At 30.6% G+C, this 21,941-nt stretch overlaps 2 protein-coding genes across 3 annotated transcripts; one reads left to right on the top strand and one right to left on the bottom strand.

The window, feature by feature from the left end:
- The first annotated feature begins 210 nt into the window (after positions 1 to 210).
- On the top strand, positions 211 to 4,970 carry LOC114184366 (telomere repeat-binding protein 5-like). 2 transcript variants are annotated; one of them, XM_085672871.1, is made up of 11 exons: positions 211 to 396; positions 1,436 to 1,600; positions 1,690 to 1,967; positions 2,142 to 2,515; positions 2,650 to 2,820; positions 2,933 to 2,995; positions 3,091 to 3,170; positions 3,510 to 3,748; positions 3,894 to 4,208; positions 4,296 to 4,359; positions 4,456 to 4,970. In XM_085672871.1, exons 2-11 carry the CDS (start codon positions 1,520 to 1,522, stop codon positions 4,603 to 4,605), a joined length of 1,815 nt encoding a protein of 604 aa, XP_085528997.1. In that variant the 5' UTR covers positions 211 to 396; positions 1,436 to 1,519; the 3' UTR covers positions 4,606 to 4,970. The 2 variants fall into 2 exon arrangements, with proteins under 2 accessions (XP_085528997.1, XP_085528996.1); XM_085672870.1 differs by having other exon boundaries at positions 2,650 to 2,826.
- A 14,235-nt stretch (positions 4,971 to 19,205) lies between these two features.
- On the bottom strand, positions 19,206 to 20,288 carry LOC146886088 (uncharacterized). The gene has a single exon (XM_085673301.1). It carries the CDS (start codon positions 20,286 to 20,288, stop codon positions 19,206 to 19,208), a length of 1,083 nt encoding a protein of 360 aa, XP_085529427.1.
- Between the last annotated feature and the right edge of the window lie 1,653 nt (positions 20,289 to 21,941).

Genomic DNA, 21,941 nt, shown 5'->3' with positions numbered 1-21,941 from the left:
TTTTTTGTTTTTTTGTTTTATGTGAATGAGATAACAAAGGAACCCAAATGAGTGGAGAATGTTCCACGTGGTAAGCAAAGAAGTGACATGGAGAGAGGAGTGAGTGGATCACCCGAAACGAAGGAACCGTTCCATCCAAAGTGGTTTTGCTGACACAACCTTCTATAGCCAATCTAACATCATGTTACAGGATGGTCCCTTCCTAGGATATGAGTGGTCAAACATTTGCATATAGTTTGTTGGGGTTGTGAGGGGTTTAAGAACAAACACCAGTTTGGGTGGTTTTCAGGAGGTTTTGCTTCTTCAGACAATATCCCAACACTATTATTTATTGCCTTTCATCAAAACTTCTTTACACACATTCATCTTTTGCTGCAAAGCTTTTTTCATTCATGGGTATTTTACTGTTTTTCATCACTTCTTCAATACACTCACTTTCATCATTTTTTCTTCCTTAGTATTGGAATTTGCATTGCTCATCTTCCTTCTACAATTCTTTTTTTTTCTGGGTCCTTTCTTGTTTGATTCATTTCATTGATGTATATATTCCTAGCTTTTCTGCTTTTTCTATCTATATTTTTCTTTTAATAGTATAATTTATCTCTCTCTCTCTCTCTCTCTTTCTCTCCCAACATGCAAAGTGCAATAAATTTGTAAAACCTGACGCATGTTGTCTCCTTAAAAGATCTATTTCATCAATGTGTTTTGTTCGCTGGTTGTTTGTGTTATTCTTAAAAAAATTTCAATAAGAATATGTTTTGGATGATTATAATCCTCGTGCTGCAATTGGCTTTTGCTTTTCTGTGTTTGAAAATTAATTGAAAACATCTTCGTTCTTTTAGTTTTTGTATTTCTTTCTCTTTTTTTGAAGGGTATTTTATATTTTATCTCCTTGATTTTCAAACTAGGAAAAAAAAGTTATTTCAACATGGGTTGAAGGGGGTGTAATTCTAATGTCCATTTAAGTGCAGGTGTTTCAATACCTTCCTTTTCTTGTTGATATATTTCATTATGATAAAAGCTTGTTTTCATTCGGAGTTTCAAGAATCTACTAACTTCTAACGTCATTATCATATAATCCAATCCCAAAAAAGTTATTTTTATGCATGTCATCATGTCCTATTGTTATTCCTTTAATTTGGGCATTGATATTTAAAGCTTCTTTCTTTTTTTTATTGCCTATTTTTATCTCAGTGTCATCTATCCTTGTTACTTTGTAAATTGTTTCAGATTTTACGAATTGTAGAAAATCTCTTGCTTGTTAGCTTTCTTAATGAAGAGGCACAATAAGAAAAATGTTACTTTGCTTGCCTTTGCATGGACTAGTTTCTAACTAAATGAATTAATGAATTAAAACCCTTTAACATTTTGCACATGCAACTAGGTATAACGAAGACTCGTCAAACTACTGACTGAAATTTGATTATGCTGACAGGTTCATTTCTTGGTGTTTGCAAAACCAAAGGAAGTCAATTACATTTTATCTTATGACTTTTCCTCATAGGAATGATTATCTAAAATGATGTTGCAGAAGAAGGTGAACTATGGTTTTAATGGCTATAAAGGGCCTGCCATTCCCAAAGCTTCAAGATCAATTAGGGTAAGAAAATGAACTTTTTTCTCCCTTTTTTTCTCATGCTTCTTGTTAGTTCTGTTTCAAAATCTTGATAATTCTAGTACATGGTTCAGGGGAGGGGCACAATCAAGAAGAAACCTGAAAATAACCAAATACAAGCTTTTGAAATATTGGCTAATGTAGCTGGCAACTTTTTGCAAGAGAGTGAGAATTCTGGTCTTGACAATGTAGCTTCTGCAAAAGATCCTCACACTTTCTCTAGTGCTGACATGAAGGATAAGCTAGAGGATGAAGGTGGATCATTTAAGAAGGACCTATGTGAGCATGGAAATTGCAGTGAAATTGTCTCAGCCTGTGTTCCTAACAGGCAAGGGAAACATGAGAACCTTAGGTACATTTGAAAAGTTGTTTCTCTTGATAATTAAAAGTTTAAATTCACTAACAATTGATCAACCAAATGTCTATTACATAGTGCAGTAAAGCTTTTGTTGTTTATGATCAATTTAATCACTTTGAAAACTTGTCATGACTCATCAGTATTATGTTCTATGAAAACTCTTATCAGAGTTGTGGACAATGCATCTTTTCCTGGGAACCATCTTGAAGGCCAAGGCCAAAATATCCTTGAAAGGGAAGATGAAAGGGTAAAAAGAAGAAGAGTAAATGAGAAAAACACTCACATTAAAGGCTGCTTTGAGGGGCTAATGGAACCAAGTTGCAAAGTATCTAAAGATTGCAGTTCAGAAAACAATGTAGCAAAGTCGTCATTGGAAGGCCATAGGCATCTTGATTCCTTCCCCAGCACTTCCAGTGGCAGGAAATTAGGTAGAGATGATGATGAAAACTTAGTTAACAGCACTCAACTAAACTCCAGGGATAAGATATCTAGCACACCACCAGATATGCAAAAATTGAAGTATGCAAGTTCTCTTATGAGTGGTATGTGTTGGAATTCGTACCAAGTTTCACATCACTTTATAGTCTTCCCAAGTGTGAAACAAGAAATCTATATTGATGCATATATTCATGACTGTTGAATAAATATTAATAATCAGTAAATTGTGTTGACATAGATGAGAACAATAGTAGGGACAATTCTGAGCTTGAAAATTTACAAAGGATGTATCCATTTAAGAAAAGGAAGTTTTTCAACCAGACCTCATCATCCACTTCTGATAGGGGGTCTCAGTGCCAAGGCACGTTTGATTCTTCTGATACCACAAGGGTCAATGACACAAATCATGGTACAGGTGCTACAGTGTTTGGTTTTCTACCTTTCATTTTTCGTTGTAATGTATGTTTCCTTTTAGGCTTTCACTCAACTTTGGTTAAATGGTCAAAATTAATAACATGCAGCAATTGAAGAATCATCCTCTAGAGTTGGTCAACAAGTGCATTCTGGGTCCAAGGGTTGTAACGGTAAGAAAATCAATGTTACCAATTAACAACATCTGATCCTAATTTAGTCTAACTTGTTATACAAGGTTTTAACGATTTTTATTTTTATTTTCCAGTGAAGCTCAGTATAAAATCCTTTAAAGTCCCAGAACTTTTCATTAACATACCTGAAACTGCAACTATCGGTTCGTTGAAAGTAAGCAATTGAGTTTTTTGTTTCCAAGTAACACACATTACTGACAAGGTTTATATATTCCATTTTATGTGTATTTCTATCATTTGTGACTAAAGCAATGAAGTACAAAACAAACTGAGAAACATGAACAAATTTACTTCATATCTGAACCTTAAACCTAACACCAAACCACCTTTATAGTATGTTCTCATGCCTACCAAATGAAAATAGATTTCAAGTGTAGAAAGTAAGTATAATAACTATAGTAAGTGACCCATTATACCTTTTTTCATGCTCACTTTGTCTACCTTTATGATTATTATTAATTCTTCTTCTTCTTGTTATTGTATTATTTTGTAGAGGACAGTAATGGAGGCTGTGACAACTATACTTGGAAATGAACTACATGTCGGAATTCTTCTTCAGGGAAAGAAAATCCGAGATGATAGCAAAACTCTAATCCAAACAGGAATATCTCAAGACGACAAACGTCATAGATTAGCATTCATGTTGGAGCCAAGACATACTTCAAACTCTCCATCTTCATGCAATGATAACCCTTGTTTTCTAACCACTGGTTCGCAGCAAAAATTATCCAAGTAACCTTTAACCAGCCATTTCTGTTTACCGTATTCAATTATTCTTTTATGTGATATTCATCTATCTTTCTTAGTCCTTTCATCCACGGAATTACTTTTGATGATCCTATTACCAGTTACTAATTTGACAATATTCTATAAACAGGCAATCCACATCTTTAATGTTACAACAAGGAACATACAATGTATCCCAAGAACGTTCCATGATCAAAATCGAAAGTTGTGTGGAGGGTGATCTTAATGTTGTCTCCTCTCCAACAGATACTTATGCTAACAATAACATGTCAAAATGTCGCACCCTGGTGGCAGTTCCGGCCATTAACATGGAGGCATTAGCTGTGGTTCCATTCCGACGCAAATCTGGGAACCCTGACTTTGCACAACGCCGAATTAGAAGGCCATTCTCGGTTCTAGAAGTAGAAGCATTGGTTCAGGCTGTTGAAAAACTTGGAACTGGAAGGTTTGTTGATGAAGTTTTAGTCTTTTATGTTTTTGGTTAATGTGTAGCTATATCCTCTTTGTACTATTAATTGCTTGTGTGTTGTAGGTGGCGTGATGTTAAACAACGAGCTTTTGACCATGCAAAACATCGAACTTACGTTGATTTGAAGGTCAGCAATTCATGTGACGCTTTATGCATTGTTTGGGTGAAACATGCAATATTTTTGTGTTGTGGTAACACTTTAGTGACTATGAGAATGTTGTAGGATAAGTGGAAGACATTAGTGCACACTGCTAGAATCTCACCTCAACAGAGAAGGGGAGAACCTGTTCCTCAAGAGCTTTTGGATAGGGTTTTAGCTGCTCATGCTTATTGGTCTCAACAACAATGTAAGCATCAACTCAAACCATTATGAGAGATTTCAAATATTGAAGGATGCAGAAGAACAAGTATATTGATTGCTGCAGAAGTACATCTTCCAGGGTGAAGTAGTGTAGTTATTATAAAAAGTTGACAGTATGAACGTATAAGTTTCCAAAATATACTGATATACATGTGATTCCGCAATTTAACCCTCATAAGCCTTATAATAGTTTGGTTATTTATACATGATTGTTTGGCCCAAAGGGAACACTCATATAATCTCTTGTGGGTAGTTTGTTGGTATGCTATGAAATGCAAACCAGAACAATGAATTAATGTATAGATTTTAAAGCTCTTAGAAATTTTGCAATTTTGCTAATGCTACCTCATTATGTCCACCGTTGCATTATCATATACAAAATGAACATTTCCTCATGAAGCTTTCTCAAGTACAAATAGTTACATGACAGTTTCCTTTACCATGATACAATTCAGTTGCAGTAACATTAAGGGTAATTAGTTGTATCAATCACAAAATTTAATAACAAAATTATTAAAATGAAAAATCAAACTTTTGAAATGTAAAAAATAAATCTTTTTTATAAGACATTAAATATTCATTCTTGGTTGAAGTTAATATGTTTTAAATTCTAATGCATGTTCCTTGCACATGTCAAACCATTCTTTTGTATGTGTGGTGGTCCCATGATATATACCCATCAAATCCCAAAAATTAAGACCATGAATAACGAATACTCTAGAATTTATGGAGTCACACTAACATCATAAAATTTATTTTTATTTAAGGATAATAATTTGATCATGTTTCCATTTTCATCTCTTGTTACTTTTACTTTGTCATGGATATTCTTCAATCTAGTGGTAAGAAAAAAGAGTTAATTGTGTCTTGCTCGCAAGAATACGATAATTGATTTTCTGAGTTTTTGTTCATGATAAGAACTAAACATGAAAATAAATCATTTTTATTACTTGAAAGTGTTGCCTAGTAAGTAAACAAATTCATGGGATTTGTCCACACATTGTAAAAGAAGTTCAAAAATTAAAAGACATTTCTCTCTTCGAGGAATCTGTATATGTAACTTTTAAAATAAACCCTAGCATTAATTAATAATTAGTGGGGCACAAAAATCATAAGATGCAACATATTATATTGAATAAAAAAATTAAACTAGCAAGTTCTAACGTGATAATGTCAGAGGCTGATTCTATCTTTAATTAGGTCATCCTTGTTGCCATGCTTTCTATTAATTAAGATATTTACTCTTTATGCAAAAGTTCACTTTCCATTAAGTATAATATATATATATATATATATATATATATATATATATATATATATATATATGAACTTCATTCGAATTAAAAAAAATTATATAAACTTGGTCTACCTTGTTGGATCGAAAACACGCTAATTAAGGTAGTATTGTCAGACAATTATGTTTAAATTAGAAGATAAGATTGTTAGTAAAAATAAATTTTAAAATATACATTTAAGATTTAAATATGAGACTATTGGTTGTATTAGAATAATTTAGACTAAAATTATTATTTTTCTTTCAAAAGTTAATATTCTTTTTATATTATTTAAAAATAAAAGTTAGATAACTGACTGTTACCATGTGAAATAAAAGTTTGTAGTAAAATGTGTAATGTCTTCTACATGGATATTTATATTTGTGTGATTTATTTTCTATAAAAAATTGTTATTTTTTTCTAATTAATAGTAAATTATCAAACTAAAGAAATCACAATTATATTGACACTCAAATTGAAGAATTTACTAAATTATAATTATCTAAATGTCGGCTTCAAGTTGTTAAATCTAAGTAATTATACTTGGATTTAATTAGTGAAATATTTCACTAATTAGTAGTACTATCTGGATAAGAACAAAAAATATTAGTTAAATTCAAGTAGTACTACTAATGAATTTACATGATATAATTAGTTAAATTATAATAAAATATATTAATCTTTAAATAATTAGTGACTAATTTAGTGATTAATTATAATTTTTTATTTATAGTAGTAATTATTTTAGTAATTAATAATTTTTATTTTATAAATTAGTATTTAAATTATTTATTATAGTGACTAACAATTTTTAGTCACTAAAATTATTACTAATTATACGTTATCTTGTAGTGGGTAAAAAGAAATGGATAAGAACAAATATTTTTGATTTCCTACTCTCTTTTTTCTCCTTTCCTTATCTCTTTTTTTCTTTTTTAAGTTTCTTCCCCCACTTTTTTTTTTTGGAGTATTTTTTTATTATTTTATGAAAAAAGACAAGTTAAAAAGTTATTAGTATAGGTAATTTTTAATTAATTAAAATTTTATTTTGAATAAGCGTTTTCATTTAATTTAAAGTATTTTTTTATCTTTGCTTTTTTTATTCTCTATATGAATATCTCAAAGTTAATTTAGTTAATTGAGAGAGTCATTCTCTCAACGGTTGATTAAGTTTTAAAGAGATTTGGGTTGTTCTCAATTTATTTTTTGTTATTGCTTGGAAAATAAAAGAAAACTATTTTAAATTATGAATAAATTTTATTTTATTTATTGAAAAATAATTAAATATTATTGATATTGAAATTGCTGAGATCATAAATTAGTAAATTTGGACTAGTGAAGTTATTGTTATTATTGTATAGGAATGTGATTTTTTTTTTAAATGGTTAAATTGAGGAAAAATGATTGTAGTAGACAAATTATACATTCAAGTGGTGTAATCATTTAGTTAAAACCTATTAGAATTGATAAAATGATTAAAAGAAGTTTGGAAATTGCTTGATGAATCTTTTAGTTTTGTGTATACTTAAATGTTAAGTTGTTGATTAAGCGGTATAGATATAGAGTGTTATTATTGCTCAAGCACCCACTCTCCTTGGTTACTCAAGTCACAACTCTCTTCTAAATGCATACTGCTCAAGCAACAAAGTTGTAGTTTGAATGGGGTAGAGACCATAAATTTTGCTCTATTTCAATAATGAGTGTTACTCAAGTGATAATTTCTTCTTCTTTTTGAGTTTGGGTATCATTGAACTCATTTGATTTAACTATTTTTAATTTACTAAACGTGTCAATCTCACACAATTTATCTTTCAATAGTTTTAGGAATGTTAAAGGGAATCCATCTATCAATGATTAGTGGATTAAATGAGTTTACTCAGTTTAATAATGAATATTTTTTTAGAAAACTTTTTTTTTACAAAAATTCTAACAAAATTAGATAATAATTTATCACTAATTTTTAATTTTTTAAATGCTCATAAAATATAATTATTAAACAAAATATTAGTATCAAGTCTTTATCATCAAAATTAAAAAATAATAGAAAAAATAATTTTATAATATTAGAATTCTTTGTCAATCAACATTAAACAAAAATTAGAATATCGACCGTATAAACTTATATACAAACTATTTTTAAATAATCATGAAAGATAACACATCAAAATTAATTTATCCAGATTAATAGAAAATTAATGTATATTTTTATTTTTTTCAACACGGCTCAAATCCATGAAGAGGATCAACCCACAAATTTTGATATACTTTAATAGCTCTGAAAAAGTTTTCGATTCACAACAAAAAACAATTATTTACTTTTATTGAAGTTTCGCTATCAAAACGACTTCACATTTCTTAAGAAAAAAATATTGAGAGTTGTTTATAGTTTTTTTTTTTTTTTTTTTTGCATAAGAATAAAATTTAAGACCTAAGTGAGCTAAATGCAACTACGGAATGCTCTTGTGCTTGATTGATTATAATACACCAAAAGGTCTTAATCAATATACTCTAAATAACTTAATTTTATACTTATATATATAATTATATTTAACATTGTTTGTTAATTTTCTTGTGAACATATTTAACATTTATGTTTTGTTTGAATTCAGGAGGAAATGTAGAAAGAAATAAAGAAAAAAAATAAGATTTGAATTAAGGGGAGTATGTAAAAAAAATGGAAAAGAAGAAAGGTGAAAGATGAAAGATGAAGTTATTTAGATTGAGAGAAGAAAAGTACACACACGAGAAAGAAATATATTTTTCTTATTAAAAAAATAAAGTGTATTTGACAAACATCTTAAAAATATAAATATATTTATTTGGTTAACTAAACTCTCATCATAAAAATTAAGTAGAAAAGCAATGGTTAGAATAAACGTTGCAAGGGATGATAGAGAATAAACATGTTTTGGTATATGCTTCGTAGGAGCCTTTTGTCGTTTTCCTTTTCAATAGCAATCGTAGGTAGATAAGCATCACCACTTTTACCAACTTTATCTAAAATAGGGACCTTCTCCATCATTTTCATTGAATAAACTATTTTTATATAAAAAGAAAATAAAAATCGACAATTTTAGAAAAAAATATCATATATAAACAATCAAGCAGGATTTTTTTATACTCAAATAACTCTTGGATGAAGGAGCTTTTAGAATCCGAACTTAATATAAATAAAGGTTAATTATGTTTTTTATCCTTCAAATTTCAAATTTTAGTGAATTTTGGAATTAATTTTTTTTTGAAATTTTATACTAATTTAGTCTGTCATCTTTAGAAATATGTGAATTTAGTTATTCTTACCAAATTTTGTTAAGTTTATTTAATATTTTAAACACATTTTATTATATATTTGAGTTAACATTGAAGCGAAAGTATGTCAAATGGTATAAATAATTCAAATACTATCATGAAATGTGCTTGAAACGTCAAATAAATTTAACAAAATTTAGTTAAAATAACTAAATTCACGTATTTTTTAAGATGAAAGACTAAATTGGTCAAATTTTTTGAAGAGAGACTAATTCTAAATTTTACTAAGACTTGAGAGACCAAAAACATATTTAACCCTATAAATAATGAAGTAGTATATGAGAAAAAAATATCTTTTGGCTATTATCATTAATTTCATCCGAGATTATGTATTTTTTTTAATTTGAATCAAAATAAGTCCCTGTATGTTTCATTTGCAAATAAATAAAGTAAATAACAATATATATCCTAAATATTTTAAAATTTATTTTCTCATGACGAATTGCATGCTGCAATTTTTTATGATTACTTCAATTAAAGGTTTGAATTTTTTGTATCTGATAATGAAAAAAAAAAAAACATTTCGCAGTTGTTTTCAAAACATTTTTTATAGTTTAATGAGTAACAGTTTTTAGTTTATTTGTTTAACAGTTTTACAAATATAATGTGCAACGTAACAAATTAATTGCTACTATACCAAGCCTATATATAATAATATAGGATTTTTTACCAACGTGGGTAAATTAAATTTCAAAATTATAGATCTAGATTCATTTTTAAAAAGAAAATTACGTAAAGATCAAGTCGTACCAAAACAAATACAAATTTATTGAGAAGAAGTCATTATAACACTGGACGACTTTTAACTTGTATAAATGAAACCATTTAATCATTGGATGACCTTTGTGTTAATGTTGAAATCATAATGGTTAAACACTCCTTCAATTTAGCTAAATTACAAATTCTCCAAAAGGTAAAGTCGTGGAAAGGGAATACGACTTAAGCTAAATTCAGAAACTCAAAAATGGTACTTGGAAGTTACACTCTTGCAAAATTGTTGTTTGAATTGAAAGTGTTAACTGTTTCAAATATTTCTTCATTTCTGAATTTTCATATTTTTATTTTATACTTTTTTTTTCATTTTTTAAAATTTTGATATACACATTTTTTATTTTTAAATTATTTTTTTATTAATTTGATTAACTGGTTCTAAAATATTTTAGTATTTTAAAAAAATTATATAATCATATATTTCTTAATTTTAAGATATTTATTTTAATACTTTAAAATTTTGATTATCTTTCATATATTATTTTTTTTTAATTATATGATTAAAAAATTTAAATTTTTTAAATTTTTTGTGTAAACAGTTCTTTTTTATATTTTCTTTAACTTTTTGTGTAAATATTTTTTAATTTTTTAAATATATTCAGTAATAATAAATAAGATGTATACAAATTTAATAATCAGATTATTTAAAAAGTTAAAAATATTTACACAAAAAAGAAAAACAAAATAGTAGAAAAAAGAGAACTTTTATTTTAATTTGTAGATAAAACTATTAAAAAATATTTCAAAGAAAAAAAAATTACAGAAATATTTAAAAGATTCCAAGTTATTTTTAATCAAATTATTAAAAAATTAAGATATAAAAGATTATCAAAATATTTTAAATTATTAAAATAAATATCTTAAAATTAAAAATATATGATTACATAAATATTTTAAAAATATTAGAATTTGAAAACCAATTAATTAAATTATTAATATATATATATATATATATATATATATATATATATATATATCAAAATTTTAGAAAAAGTATATACGTTTGAAAAAACAATTGCAACAAGGAAAGAGAAGTCACGATTAGGGATGTCATCGTACAATGCGGGTATTTGTGGATAAAACCCGTAATGAGTAGGAAACGGATATTAAAAATGAATACTCGCAGGTACAGATATTTTTGATATCCGCATGTTATGGGGCGGGTACGGGTATCATATTATTCGTACCCGTGGATACACATACCCGCTAAACTTTAATTCACAAAAGTATCCATATATATATATATATATATATATATATATATATATATATATATATATATATATATATGAGTAAAAAACATTATGTGGGTGGTTGGATTCTTACCCCACATCGGAGTAGATTACTTCCAGATACTGTGGAGGCATTGATGTGTCTCCAAGACTGGTTATGGATCAACACGGAAGGTAATAAAATTAACACTTTTACTTAGATATTTTACTCAAGTGATTGTTAGAAATTTTTTTAATGAACTTTTTATGTTTTCAGGCTCTTCTAGATTAAAATTGGACAACATGAAACTTTATACAATGTTGCAAGATGTGGACATTGATGAAGTTAGTAATTTCTTTAATATTGCATTCAAAAATAAACTACAATATAAATTATTAGTGATTTTTGATTTGTTTGTTTTTTAAGAATTAATCGGAGAAGGTAGACTTGTTGATCCAAGCACTAATTATGGTTAAATATTTATTTTTTAAAATATTTTTGTAAATACCCGCGGGTACCCGTGGATACCCGCGGATGTGAAAACAATAGGCGGGTACCCGCATAACGAATATCCGATGGATATGAGTACGGGTACGGGGCGAATATTTATCCAGTGGGTAGGGTACGGGGGAGCTACTACCCGTACCCTACCCGTCCCGTTGACATCCCTAGTTACGATCTTACCGCACAACTTCTACATAAATCAAAAAATAATAAAATAAAGTTAGCACCTTTTACACCAAAGTCGTAAATTAAAAAAATAATAAAATAATGTAAGCACTACTCTTCAATAATGACAATTTTTTCCAATCATCAACTCTCACCGCTTTGCATATCAGACTCGTTGTCGGAAACTTCCACATCATTGTAACTAACAATTCACTGATACTCAAGGGGAATCCATCATCAACGCCACCTTGGCCAAGCCACGATACCGCCACAACACAACGACACAACACTCGTTGCTGACGAAGCATCACATGAACCATGCAAAACACCACCATTGGAGATCTCGAGGTCCACCCTCACTAGGGATGTCAAAAAAATCCGTACCCGCGAGTATCCGTAGATAAAACCCGCAATGGATAGGAAACAAATATTAAAAATGAATACCCGCTAATCGCGAGTACGGATATTTTTCATACTCGCATGTTAACGGGGCGGGTACGGGTATCATAGTATCTGTACCCGTGGATACTCGTACCCGTTAAACTTTAATTCACAAAAATACCCTTTTATATATATATATATATTAGTAAAAAACATTTTGACCTAATTTTTTCTAAGCTAAACATCTTGTCTTCTGTCTTCATTCTTCCATATTCAAGTATTGGTACGTTATCTTCTTCTAAGTACACTCCTTAACATTCTTCTCTTTCCTTTCTTTGAAATTGGGCATATACATCAAATCATATATAGACAATGATGTTTATGGTATGTTTGTTGTCAAATGATGGAATCAAAATAAGAATATTTGACACGTGGTAGTTGAGGTTTATTATTTATTTACTTTTTTTATTTTTCAGGATTCAATCGGAGAAAGTGAGTTTGTTGATTAAAACACTAATTAAAAAAAATTTCATTGTGTTAAACGTCATTTTATATTTATTTTTATAATTATTTGGACTTGTATGAACTTGAGTTTATTTGAACTTTATTTAAAATTTATGACTGTGATGTATTTTATTTTATTTTATTTGAATTTATGATTAAATATTTATTTTTTAAATAATTTTGTAAATACCCGCAGGTGCCCGTGGATACACGTGGATATGAAAAAAATATGCGAGTACCCGCATAACGGATATCCGACAAATATGGGTACGGGTACGAAGTGGATATTTATCTAACGGGTGTCTACCCGTACCCTACCTGTCCCGTTGACATCCCTAACCCTCACCACGCAGATCCAATGTTAGCCAACATCGCAGTCCACCGAATGCAACAACCAGAGCAGATATGTAAAGCGCATAACATTTCCTCCACGTACATGTCACAAACCACAACTCAGACAAATCAGATGGTCAGTATGTCAAATTGCTCATCTTCCTCCCTTAATTAGAAACCCTTGGTCAGAACCAAACTTTGATACCACTATTGGAAATCATGTACTAAAAATAATCTCTTCAAGCGGAAGCACACCACAAAATAAGAACAAAAGAATAAATAAAAGCACACAAGAAATTTAATGTGGTTCGGCACCTCAAGACTACATCCATGAATACTCAACAAAAAATATTATCACTCAAAGTGTACTTTTTTTGTGGACCAAAATTGCAAACCCTTCATAATGAAATTTTTTGTGGACCAAAATTACAAACCCTTCATGGTGCAATTTTTGTGGCAAAAATTAAACCTTCCAATGACACACAACTACCCAAATCCCCATACACCAAAGAGACCTATTGAGTTATGATGACACTTCTAGAAGCAACTATTTATTTTTATAATATTTTTCTACTGCTCTCTTCTTCATGTTACTCGATGTGAGACTTTGATGAATACTTACTTTAGAACCAACATATTCTATCAACATAATTCACAACCTATTTAATCTTTTGATCACCTAATGTTCTGGTATACACATACATGATTACACACATGTGCACATACACAAACATACATAGAGTTTGTAACTGGGGAAGATTTTCTTACTTAAGATCTTCCAACTTTTGGGCAAGACTAGTCCAAAAAGAGTAAAATTGATTTTATTTTTTCCTCACTCAAACGCCAATTAATTCTACACTTGTGTGTCTATCACTTGAGCATTCTCACTACACGTGAGTGACATGCTTCTTATATCTCTTCGAACAAATTTCACAATATACAACATTGTTTCATCAACAATTGAGTGATCATATACTTTCTTGTATCAAAATGTAACTGAAAGGTCTCTAATGTTCTAATAAAATCCATGCACCATTGCCATGATTTTTACTCAAACGTCAACCCTTTTATAAGAGAGAGAATTTTTTTGACATTATTTGAGTATTACTTAAGCTATAAGTTATCACTTAAACAATATATTGCAAGTTTGTAAACATCATTTATCAAAATCATAAAAAGTATAAGAATGAAAATAATACCTCCTTACTGATCAAATCTTTCTAAAACATAATTTATGTAAAAATTTCCAAACTAAACATCACTTCATATGCTCCAAAGGACGTACTCCAACTTCTTAACAATCAATGCAAACTTGTTCAATCTTCAATTTATATAAGATGCATACCAACATCATCAACATATACTTTCCACATCTAAATAATTTCATGTTATATAGACTATCATTAATTCTTATTATTTGGAGGTATCATGTCTACTAACAAAATCTTCCTTTAATACTTCCCAATACTAAAAAGCACTCAAGAAGAGACCATTAAATATCAAATTCAACTCCAACAATATTCTTTTCACAAAGTACTCAAATAGAACAAGAAAATGAATGAAAATATAATAATAAAGATTAATCTACTTATTTATATTACATCTTTAATCAATTTATTGTACTCTTTATCTTGCACGTTGTAATTTGATAAAAAAAATCAAGTTTTAATTATTTTCTAAACATAAAAAAGTAAAAAAATAAATGAACATTTAACTATATTTATATATTTTTAGCTTAATTAATGATTTGTTTTATATATTTAGACTAGGGATGTCAACGGGGCAGGTAGGGTACCGCTGGATAAATATCTGACCCGTACTCGTATGCATATCCTCTTGGGTATCCGTTATATGGGTACCTGCACAATTTTTTAATATTCACGGGTACTCGCAGGTATTTACAAAAATATAAAAATAAATATTTAACAACATATTTTAATCGTAAATTCAAATAGAAACAATACATAATATTCATAAATTTTAAACAAAGTCTAAATAACCCATTCAAATAGTGTTGAATGATAGTTTACAAAGAAATGATTTTTTTTAAACTAATTGATAAAAAAAATAACTCATTCAAAATCAAAATGTTAATATTTTAATCATGTTTTTTTATTTTTTTAATTTAAATTAGAGTATAGTGTGTAAGGGTATCCACGGGTACGGATACTATGATACTCGTACTCGCCCCGTTAACATGCAGGTATTAAAAATACCCATACCCATTACTTGCGAGTATCCATTTACAATATGTTGTAAAATATTGACAAAACACGAACAAAAGGGTACTTCCTGAGGTGTGTGAATTCACTGTCCTTAAGGACTTATCCGCGGTGTGTTGCGCAAGCCCCCCAGGATACAACAGGAACTTCTCGGATCTTCCGAGGATCTCATAACTAGCAAGAAAGTACTCTTGAAAGAGTATTTAAACCAGATAGTAGAAGAAAGAAATATGAGAGAGAAGAGAGCTTGAAGAATGAAGGAGAAGAATGAGATATGGTGTGTTTTGGAGAGCACCAAAGCCACCTATTTATAGGTGTGAAGGAGAGAATGGAAAGGGCTGAAATCCCATATTGCTTACCAACGTTCAAAACAGATTTGCAACGTACAAGGGTAGCCATGAATTTCAATAATTATGGAATCAAAACTGAAGAATCTTTACACCATAAGCAAAACTGCAGCAGTAGAAAAATTAAACACTGGAGGCAACGTTCAAAACTTTTGCAATAACCGTTATTATTATAACAATCCCCCACATATTGCAAAAGATAAGAAAAAGAAGGAAGAAAATACTAGGTCTCATATAAGATGTAATGCGTCAGAGCTGGTATAGCAAGCTATATGAACCAGTCTTAGACAGATAAACTTAACACATAGTGTAGTTGGTATAGCAAGCTATATGAACTAAATACACTTGATGTGTGTTAGTGGTTTATCAATCACAATACACCCCCACAATCCTTGCTGTTAACGTTGTGTTGCGCTTACTAGGCCATGCGCGTGCCCGGTATTCATGAGTGCTCTAGAGATCATGCCAAGATCTCATATAAGCGGCCCCACTTGACACTCATATAGGTAATTTCATCAAGTGTATGCTGCAAATCATACACAACCTGTAAGGGATATGAAAATCATTAAAACTTTGTTTAAACTAAAATTCTTATACCACAACGAATTTTAATTTACAAAGTTTAACCTCTCAATAATGCAGTCTCTAGAACTTTCACATACACCATAGGAATGGACATAATTGATTAAAAAAAAATCAATTTAGTGCTATTAGAACTAACAAGTGACTTGTTTTTACCCATATGAACCTTATTCATGGGATCTCCAATCACAAAGGTTAGGTTACCATCACTTGTTTGTTTGCAAGTGGCTTAAGTCACATTCCCCTCGATATTTCTAAAATCATATTTCTTCCCAGGGGTTTTGTCAGAGGATCTGTTAGATTCTGTTCTGACTTCACATAATCAATGGAAATAGTTCCACTCTTTAGCAGCTGCTTAACCAGATTATGTCTCAATTGTATATGCCTATTCTTTCCATTTTAGTTTTTGATTTTAACTATAGCTATTGTCGATTGGCAATCACAATGTATTGATACATATGAGGTTGGTTTCATTCCTATAGGAATGTTTGCTAAGAAGTTTTTCAACCACTCAGCCTCACTACCAGCCATTTCAAGAGCAACAAACTCAGATTACATTGTTGATCTTGCAATAATTGTTTGTCTGGCTGATCTCCATGTAATGGCACCACCCCCAAGTGTGAATACATATCCATTAGTGGACTTTGTCTCATCTGAATCAGAGATCTAGTTAGCATCATTGTACCCTTCCAGTACAGCGGGAAATCCACTATATTCAATGGCATAATCCATTGAACCTCTTAAGTATCTCATAAGTCTTGCTAGTGCATCCCAATGTTCTTGATTAAGACATTGAGTGTATCTACTCAGTCTACCTACTGCATAAGCAATATCAGGTCTTGAAAAGCTCATTAAGTGCAATAAGGTCCCAATTATCTAGGCATACTGAGGTTGAGAAATATATTCTCCTCTATTTTTCATTAATTTAGAGTTAGCATCATAAGGGGTACTCACAGGTTTAAAGTCATAATATCCAAACTTCCTAAGAAGTTTCTCAATGTATTGTTCCTGGGATAGTGATATACTATCTCCCTTTCTTATGATTCTAACACCTAAAATCACATTGGCTTCATCCATGTCTTTCATTTCAAACTTAGATCCTAGAAACAATTTTGTTCTAGAGACTATATCAATGCATGTACCAAAAATTAACATGTCATCCACATACAAACATATAATGACACATTCACCATTTTCATATTTAGAGTACACACATTTATCAGCATCATTAGGTGAAAAACCATCACAAATTAACATATTATCTAGTTTTTCATGCCACTGTTTTGGTGCTTGTTTTAACCCATATAAAGATTTTAAAAGTTTGTACACCTTATTTTCTTGACCAGGGACAACACACCCTTCAGGTTGAGTCATATAAATTTCCTCCTCTAGATCACCATTCAGAAAAGCAATCTTAACATCCATCTGATGTATCACTAGCTTATGGGTAGCCGCTAGAGCTAACAAAACTCGAATAGAGGAAATCCTAGTCACAGGGGCAAAGGTATCAAAGTAATCTATGTTGGGTTTCTGAGTAAAACCTTTCGCTACTAATCTTGCCTTATATTTATCTATGGATCCATCAGGGTGATACTTTTTCTTAAAGATCCACTTACAACCAATGGGTTTTGCTCCTTTGGGCAAATCTACTAAGGTCCAAGTATTATTTTTCTCAATTGATTCAATTTCAGTCATAATAGCCTTACCCCACTGTTTTGCATCAGGAGCACTAATAGCCTCTAAAAAACTTGTTAGATCATTTTCAACTAGATAGATGTAAAAGTCATCTTCAAAAGAAGTTTCCTTCCTCTATCTTTTACTTCTTCTTAAACCCTCACACATGACATCACTATTATTATCTATAGGTTGTTCAATTGTATCACTAACCTTTAAAGGAAATATATGTTCAAAAAATTCAACATTTTTTTGTCTCTACAATAATATTATGTTCAATCACATCACTTTTGAGAACAAGAAACCTATAGGCAGCATTATGTTCAGCATAACCCAAGAACATACAATCAGAGGTTTTGGAGCCTATTTTCCTTTTCTTAGGATCAGGTAACATTACTTTAGCTAGGCACCCCCACACTCTTAGATATTTAAGATTAGGTTGATACCCTCTCCATAACTCATAGGGAGTTTTACCCGTTTTCTTATGAGGTATTCTATTTTGTAAAAAACATGGAGTAAGAAGGGCTTCTCCCCAAAGGTTATCAGGTGCATTGGAACTAATAAGCATGACATTCATCATTTCCTTAAGAGTTCTATTTTTCCTCTCAGCTATTCCATTAGACTCAGGTGAATATGGTGGGGTTACTTCATGGATAATACCTTCTTTTACACAAAAGTCATTAAATAAAACATATTCACCAGCTCTATCTGATCTAATCCTCTTAATTTTCTTATTCAATTGATTTTCTACTTCCGCTTTATAAGTTAAAAACACATCAAAGGCTTCATCCTTACGTTTGATTAAGTACACTTTGGTGTATCTAGAATAATCATCTATAAAGGTTACAAAATAATTTTTACCACCTCTAGACATGGTTTGTTTTAAATCAGCTAGATCAGTATGAATTAACCCTAACAAATTTGTTTGACGTTCTACAGGATAACATGTTTTCTTAGTTATTTTGGATTCTACACATACATCACATTTACCACTTTGTTTATCATGCATATTAATTAATCCTAGTCGTTGCAATTTCATAACATACGAGGAATTCACATGTCCTAATCTAGCATGCCACATATCATATGAGTCAACGATATAAGCAGAAGAACATGATTCATTTATAATTTCTGAAATATTGAGTACAAAAAAACCTTGATCACAATATCCCTTCTCCACAAAACATTATTTTTTGTCATTACAATCTTGTCAGATTCTTAACCCCCACTTTTCCCAGTAGTGCTACAGAGATTAGATTAACTCTGATAGAGGGCACATGTAGCACATCACTCAAGGCCAGAGTCTTCCCAGATGTGAGTTTTAGAAGAACCTTTCATTTTCCAAGGATTGGAGTTGTCCTGGAATCACCAAGATAAACATGTTCTTCTCCATCCCCTACACTAGTGTAAGAGGTAAAAGCACTCATGTTTGCACAAATGTGCTTGGTAGCACCAGAGTCTATCACCCACTTGCTCACATTGGTCATCAAATTTACTTGAGAAACAACCGCAACTATAGTATCTTCCCCTTGGACTATATTTGCCCTAGGATGATTGACGTTTCTTACTCTGCGCCTACACTGAGGTGCATGATGGCCTGGCTTCCCACACACGAAGCAATTACCCTTTTTCTTAAAGACGAGGTTAGATCCATTAGGACGAGACTTTCGAAAGTTATTTTTCCTTTTGTGATCAGGTTTGTTCTCGTACCTTTTTGAAGCAGGTTTGTCTTCTACCACGTTTGCCTTTGCAGATAGTGCTTTGGCCCTTGCAGTAGCACTTTCTTTCCTGTTGGTGTCTTCTATTATGATGTGTGTAATGAGCTCTTGAAGCATCATTTGCTTGTGTCTATGTTTCAATTGTTTATAGTCCGTCCAGGATGACGACAATTTCTCAATCAAAAGTTCTGAAACAAACTCATCAGACAGAAGTATGTTCTCTGCTTTGATATCTTCAAGTAACTTGTGATATTCGTTGATTTGAATCTTTATGTCTTTATCTTTGATCATCTCCCAACGGTAGTAATTCCCTATGACGAACCTTTGTCGAACGACGTCCTCAACAGTATATTTGAGAATCAACGAATCCCAAATTTCTTTCGCTTCCTTATATGAGCAATACACATCGAACAAAACATTAGACACGGCGCTAAGTAAAGTGTGTCGGCATACCTTGTTTGCATAAGTCCAATCTTCAACTTGTTTGGTACTGGATTCGTCAAGTTTCGAAGTTGAGAGAGCCATAGCTACTCCATACATGTCTAGAAGAGCAGACACACGTTCTTGCCAACGTCGGAAGTTTTGCCCAAAGAATACCTCAATTTTTGATACATCCGGAAATGGTTTCGCAAAGACGATCGAAGTTCTAAAACTATTTTGATTCTCCAAAGTAGTAGAGTTGTTGTTGTTGTCAGCCATAAGTCCTTAAGATTGTTGTAAAATACTAACAAAACATGAACAAAAGGGTACTTCCTGAGGCGTGTAAATTCACTGCCCTTAAGGACTTATCCGTGGTGTGTTGCGCAAGCCCCCCAGGATACAAGAGGAACTTCTCGGATCTTCCGAGAATCTCAGAACTAGCAAGAAAGTACTCTTGAAAGAGTATTTATCCCAGATAGTAAAAGAAAGAAATATGAAAGATAAGAGAGCTTGAAGAATGAAGGAGAAGAATGAGAGATGGTGTGTTTTGGAGAGCACCAAAGTCACCTATTTATAGGTGTGAAGGAGAGAATGGAATGGGCTGAAATCCCATATTGCTCACCAACGTTCAAAACTGATTTGCAACGTACAAGGGTAGCCATGAATTTCAATAATTATGGAATCAAAACTGAAGAATCTTTGCACCATAAGCAAAACTACAGCAACGGAAAAATTAAACACTGGAGGCAACGTTCAAAACTTTTGCAATAACCGCTATCATTATAACACAATATTCATTTCCTACCTGTTGCAAGTTTTATCCGCGGATACAGATTTTTTTGACATCCCTAATTTAGACAGTTGATTTGATGTTGTCTTTATATTTGTTTTTTAGTCAATTGGTTCTATTTTTTTTTTTTTTGTAAAAAGAGTTAGAATGTCTTTTTTGGTAAATTGATGTTAACTCCATTTATAAGTGCCACTTGTTAAAATTTGGGTATGTTAAGTGTCAAAATCTGGATGATCTTCTACTTTAGAATCCCTCTGATTTTGACATGTGACATTTTCAAGTAGAAATGACTCAAACTTTGACACATGACAAACATAAATTTTGACATGTGATACTTCCAAACGGTAATAACGTTAATCTAACAGAAGATGGCACATTGAAATTTTTTACAAAAATAAAAACTCAATTGAGATTAAAAAAAAGAAGGTTAAAATACATTTTTGGTCCCAATTTTTGTTAATGTTTGTCAAATCGATCCTAATTTTGTTTTTGTGTTCAATCAGTCACAATTTTTGTCAATTTTTTTTCAATTTGGTCATTTTTTCTAACATTGTTTAAATTATTAACGATAATAAAAAGTGATTGCCACTTGTCAATTCGTAATTTTTTTGATTTTTTTTTTAAATTTTGTTTAATTTTTTTAATGTCCACGTGTCAACCCAACAATGTGCCACATGTTAGAGTTGATGTTTTATATTCAATTTGATCATTATATTCATTATTTTTGTTCAATTTAGTTCCAATTTTTTTTTAATATGAAGCAATTTTGTTCCTCTCCAAATTGAGACCAAATTTACTTTTATATTAAAATTCACATTTTTATTTAGGGTTACAATTAGGGATGGCAACGGGTCGGGTCGGGTATGGATAATAACTACCCGCAAAAAAAAATGTTTGTTACCTGCCCGTTTACCCGTTGGGTATCCACTTAAAAAAATATGCGCGGATTTTTTTAAAACCCGTGGGTACCCGTTGATACCCATATACCCGCAAATATTTTAAAAAAAAAATATATATATATATATATTATAAATTTTTTAATATAAAATTATAAAAATAAAATATAGTATAATTAAATTAAATTAAATTTAACCTAGTAAAATATAATTTTAATTTTAATTAAATTTAACTTAATAAAATAT

The sequence above is a fragment of the Vigna unguiculata genome, chromosome 5 (assembly GCF_037176805.1).
Source record: "Vigna unguiculata cultivar grain cowpea cultivar isolate G323 ecotype 2 chromosome 5, ASM3717680v1, whole genome shotgun sequence".
NCBI classification, from domain to species: domain Eukaryota; kingdom Viridiplantae; phylum Streptophyta; class Magnoliopsida; order Fabales; family Fabaceae; genus Vigna; species Vigna unguiculata.
The sequence above is the reverse complement of the archived record's forward strand: the minus strand, read 5'-3'. Positions and strand labels throughout refer to the sequence as shown.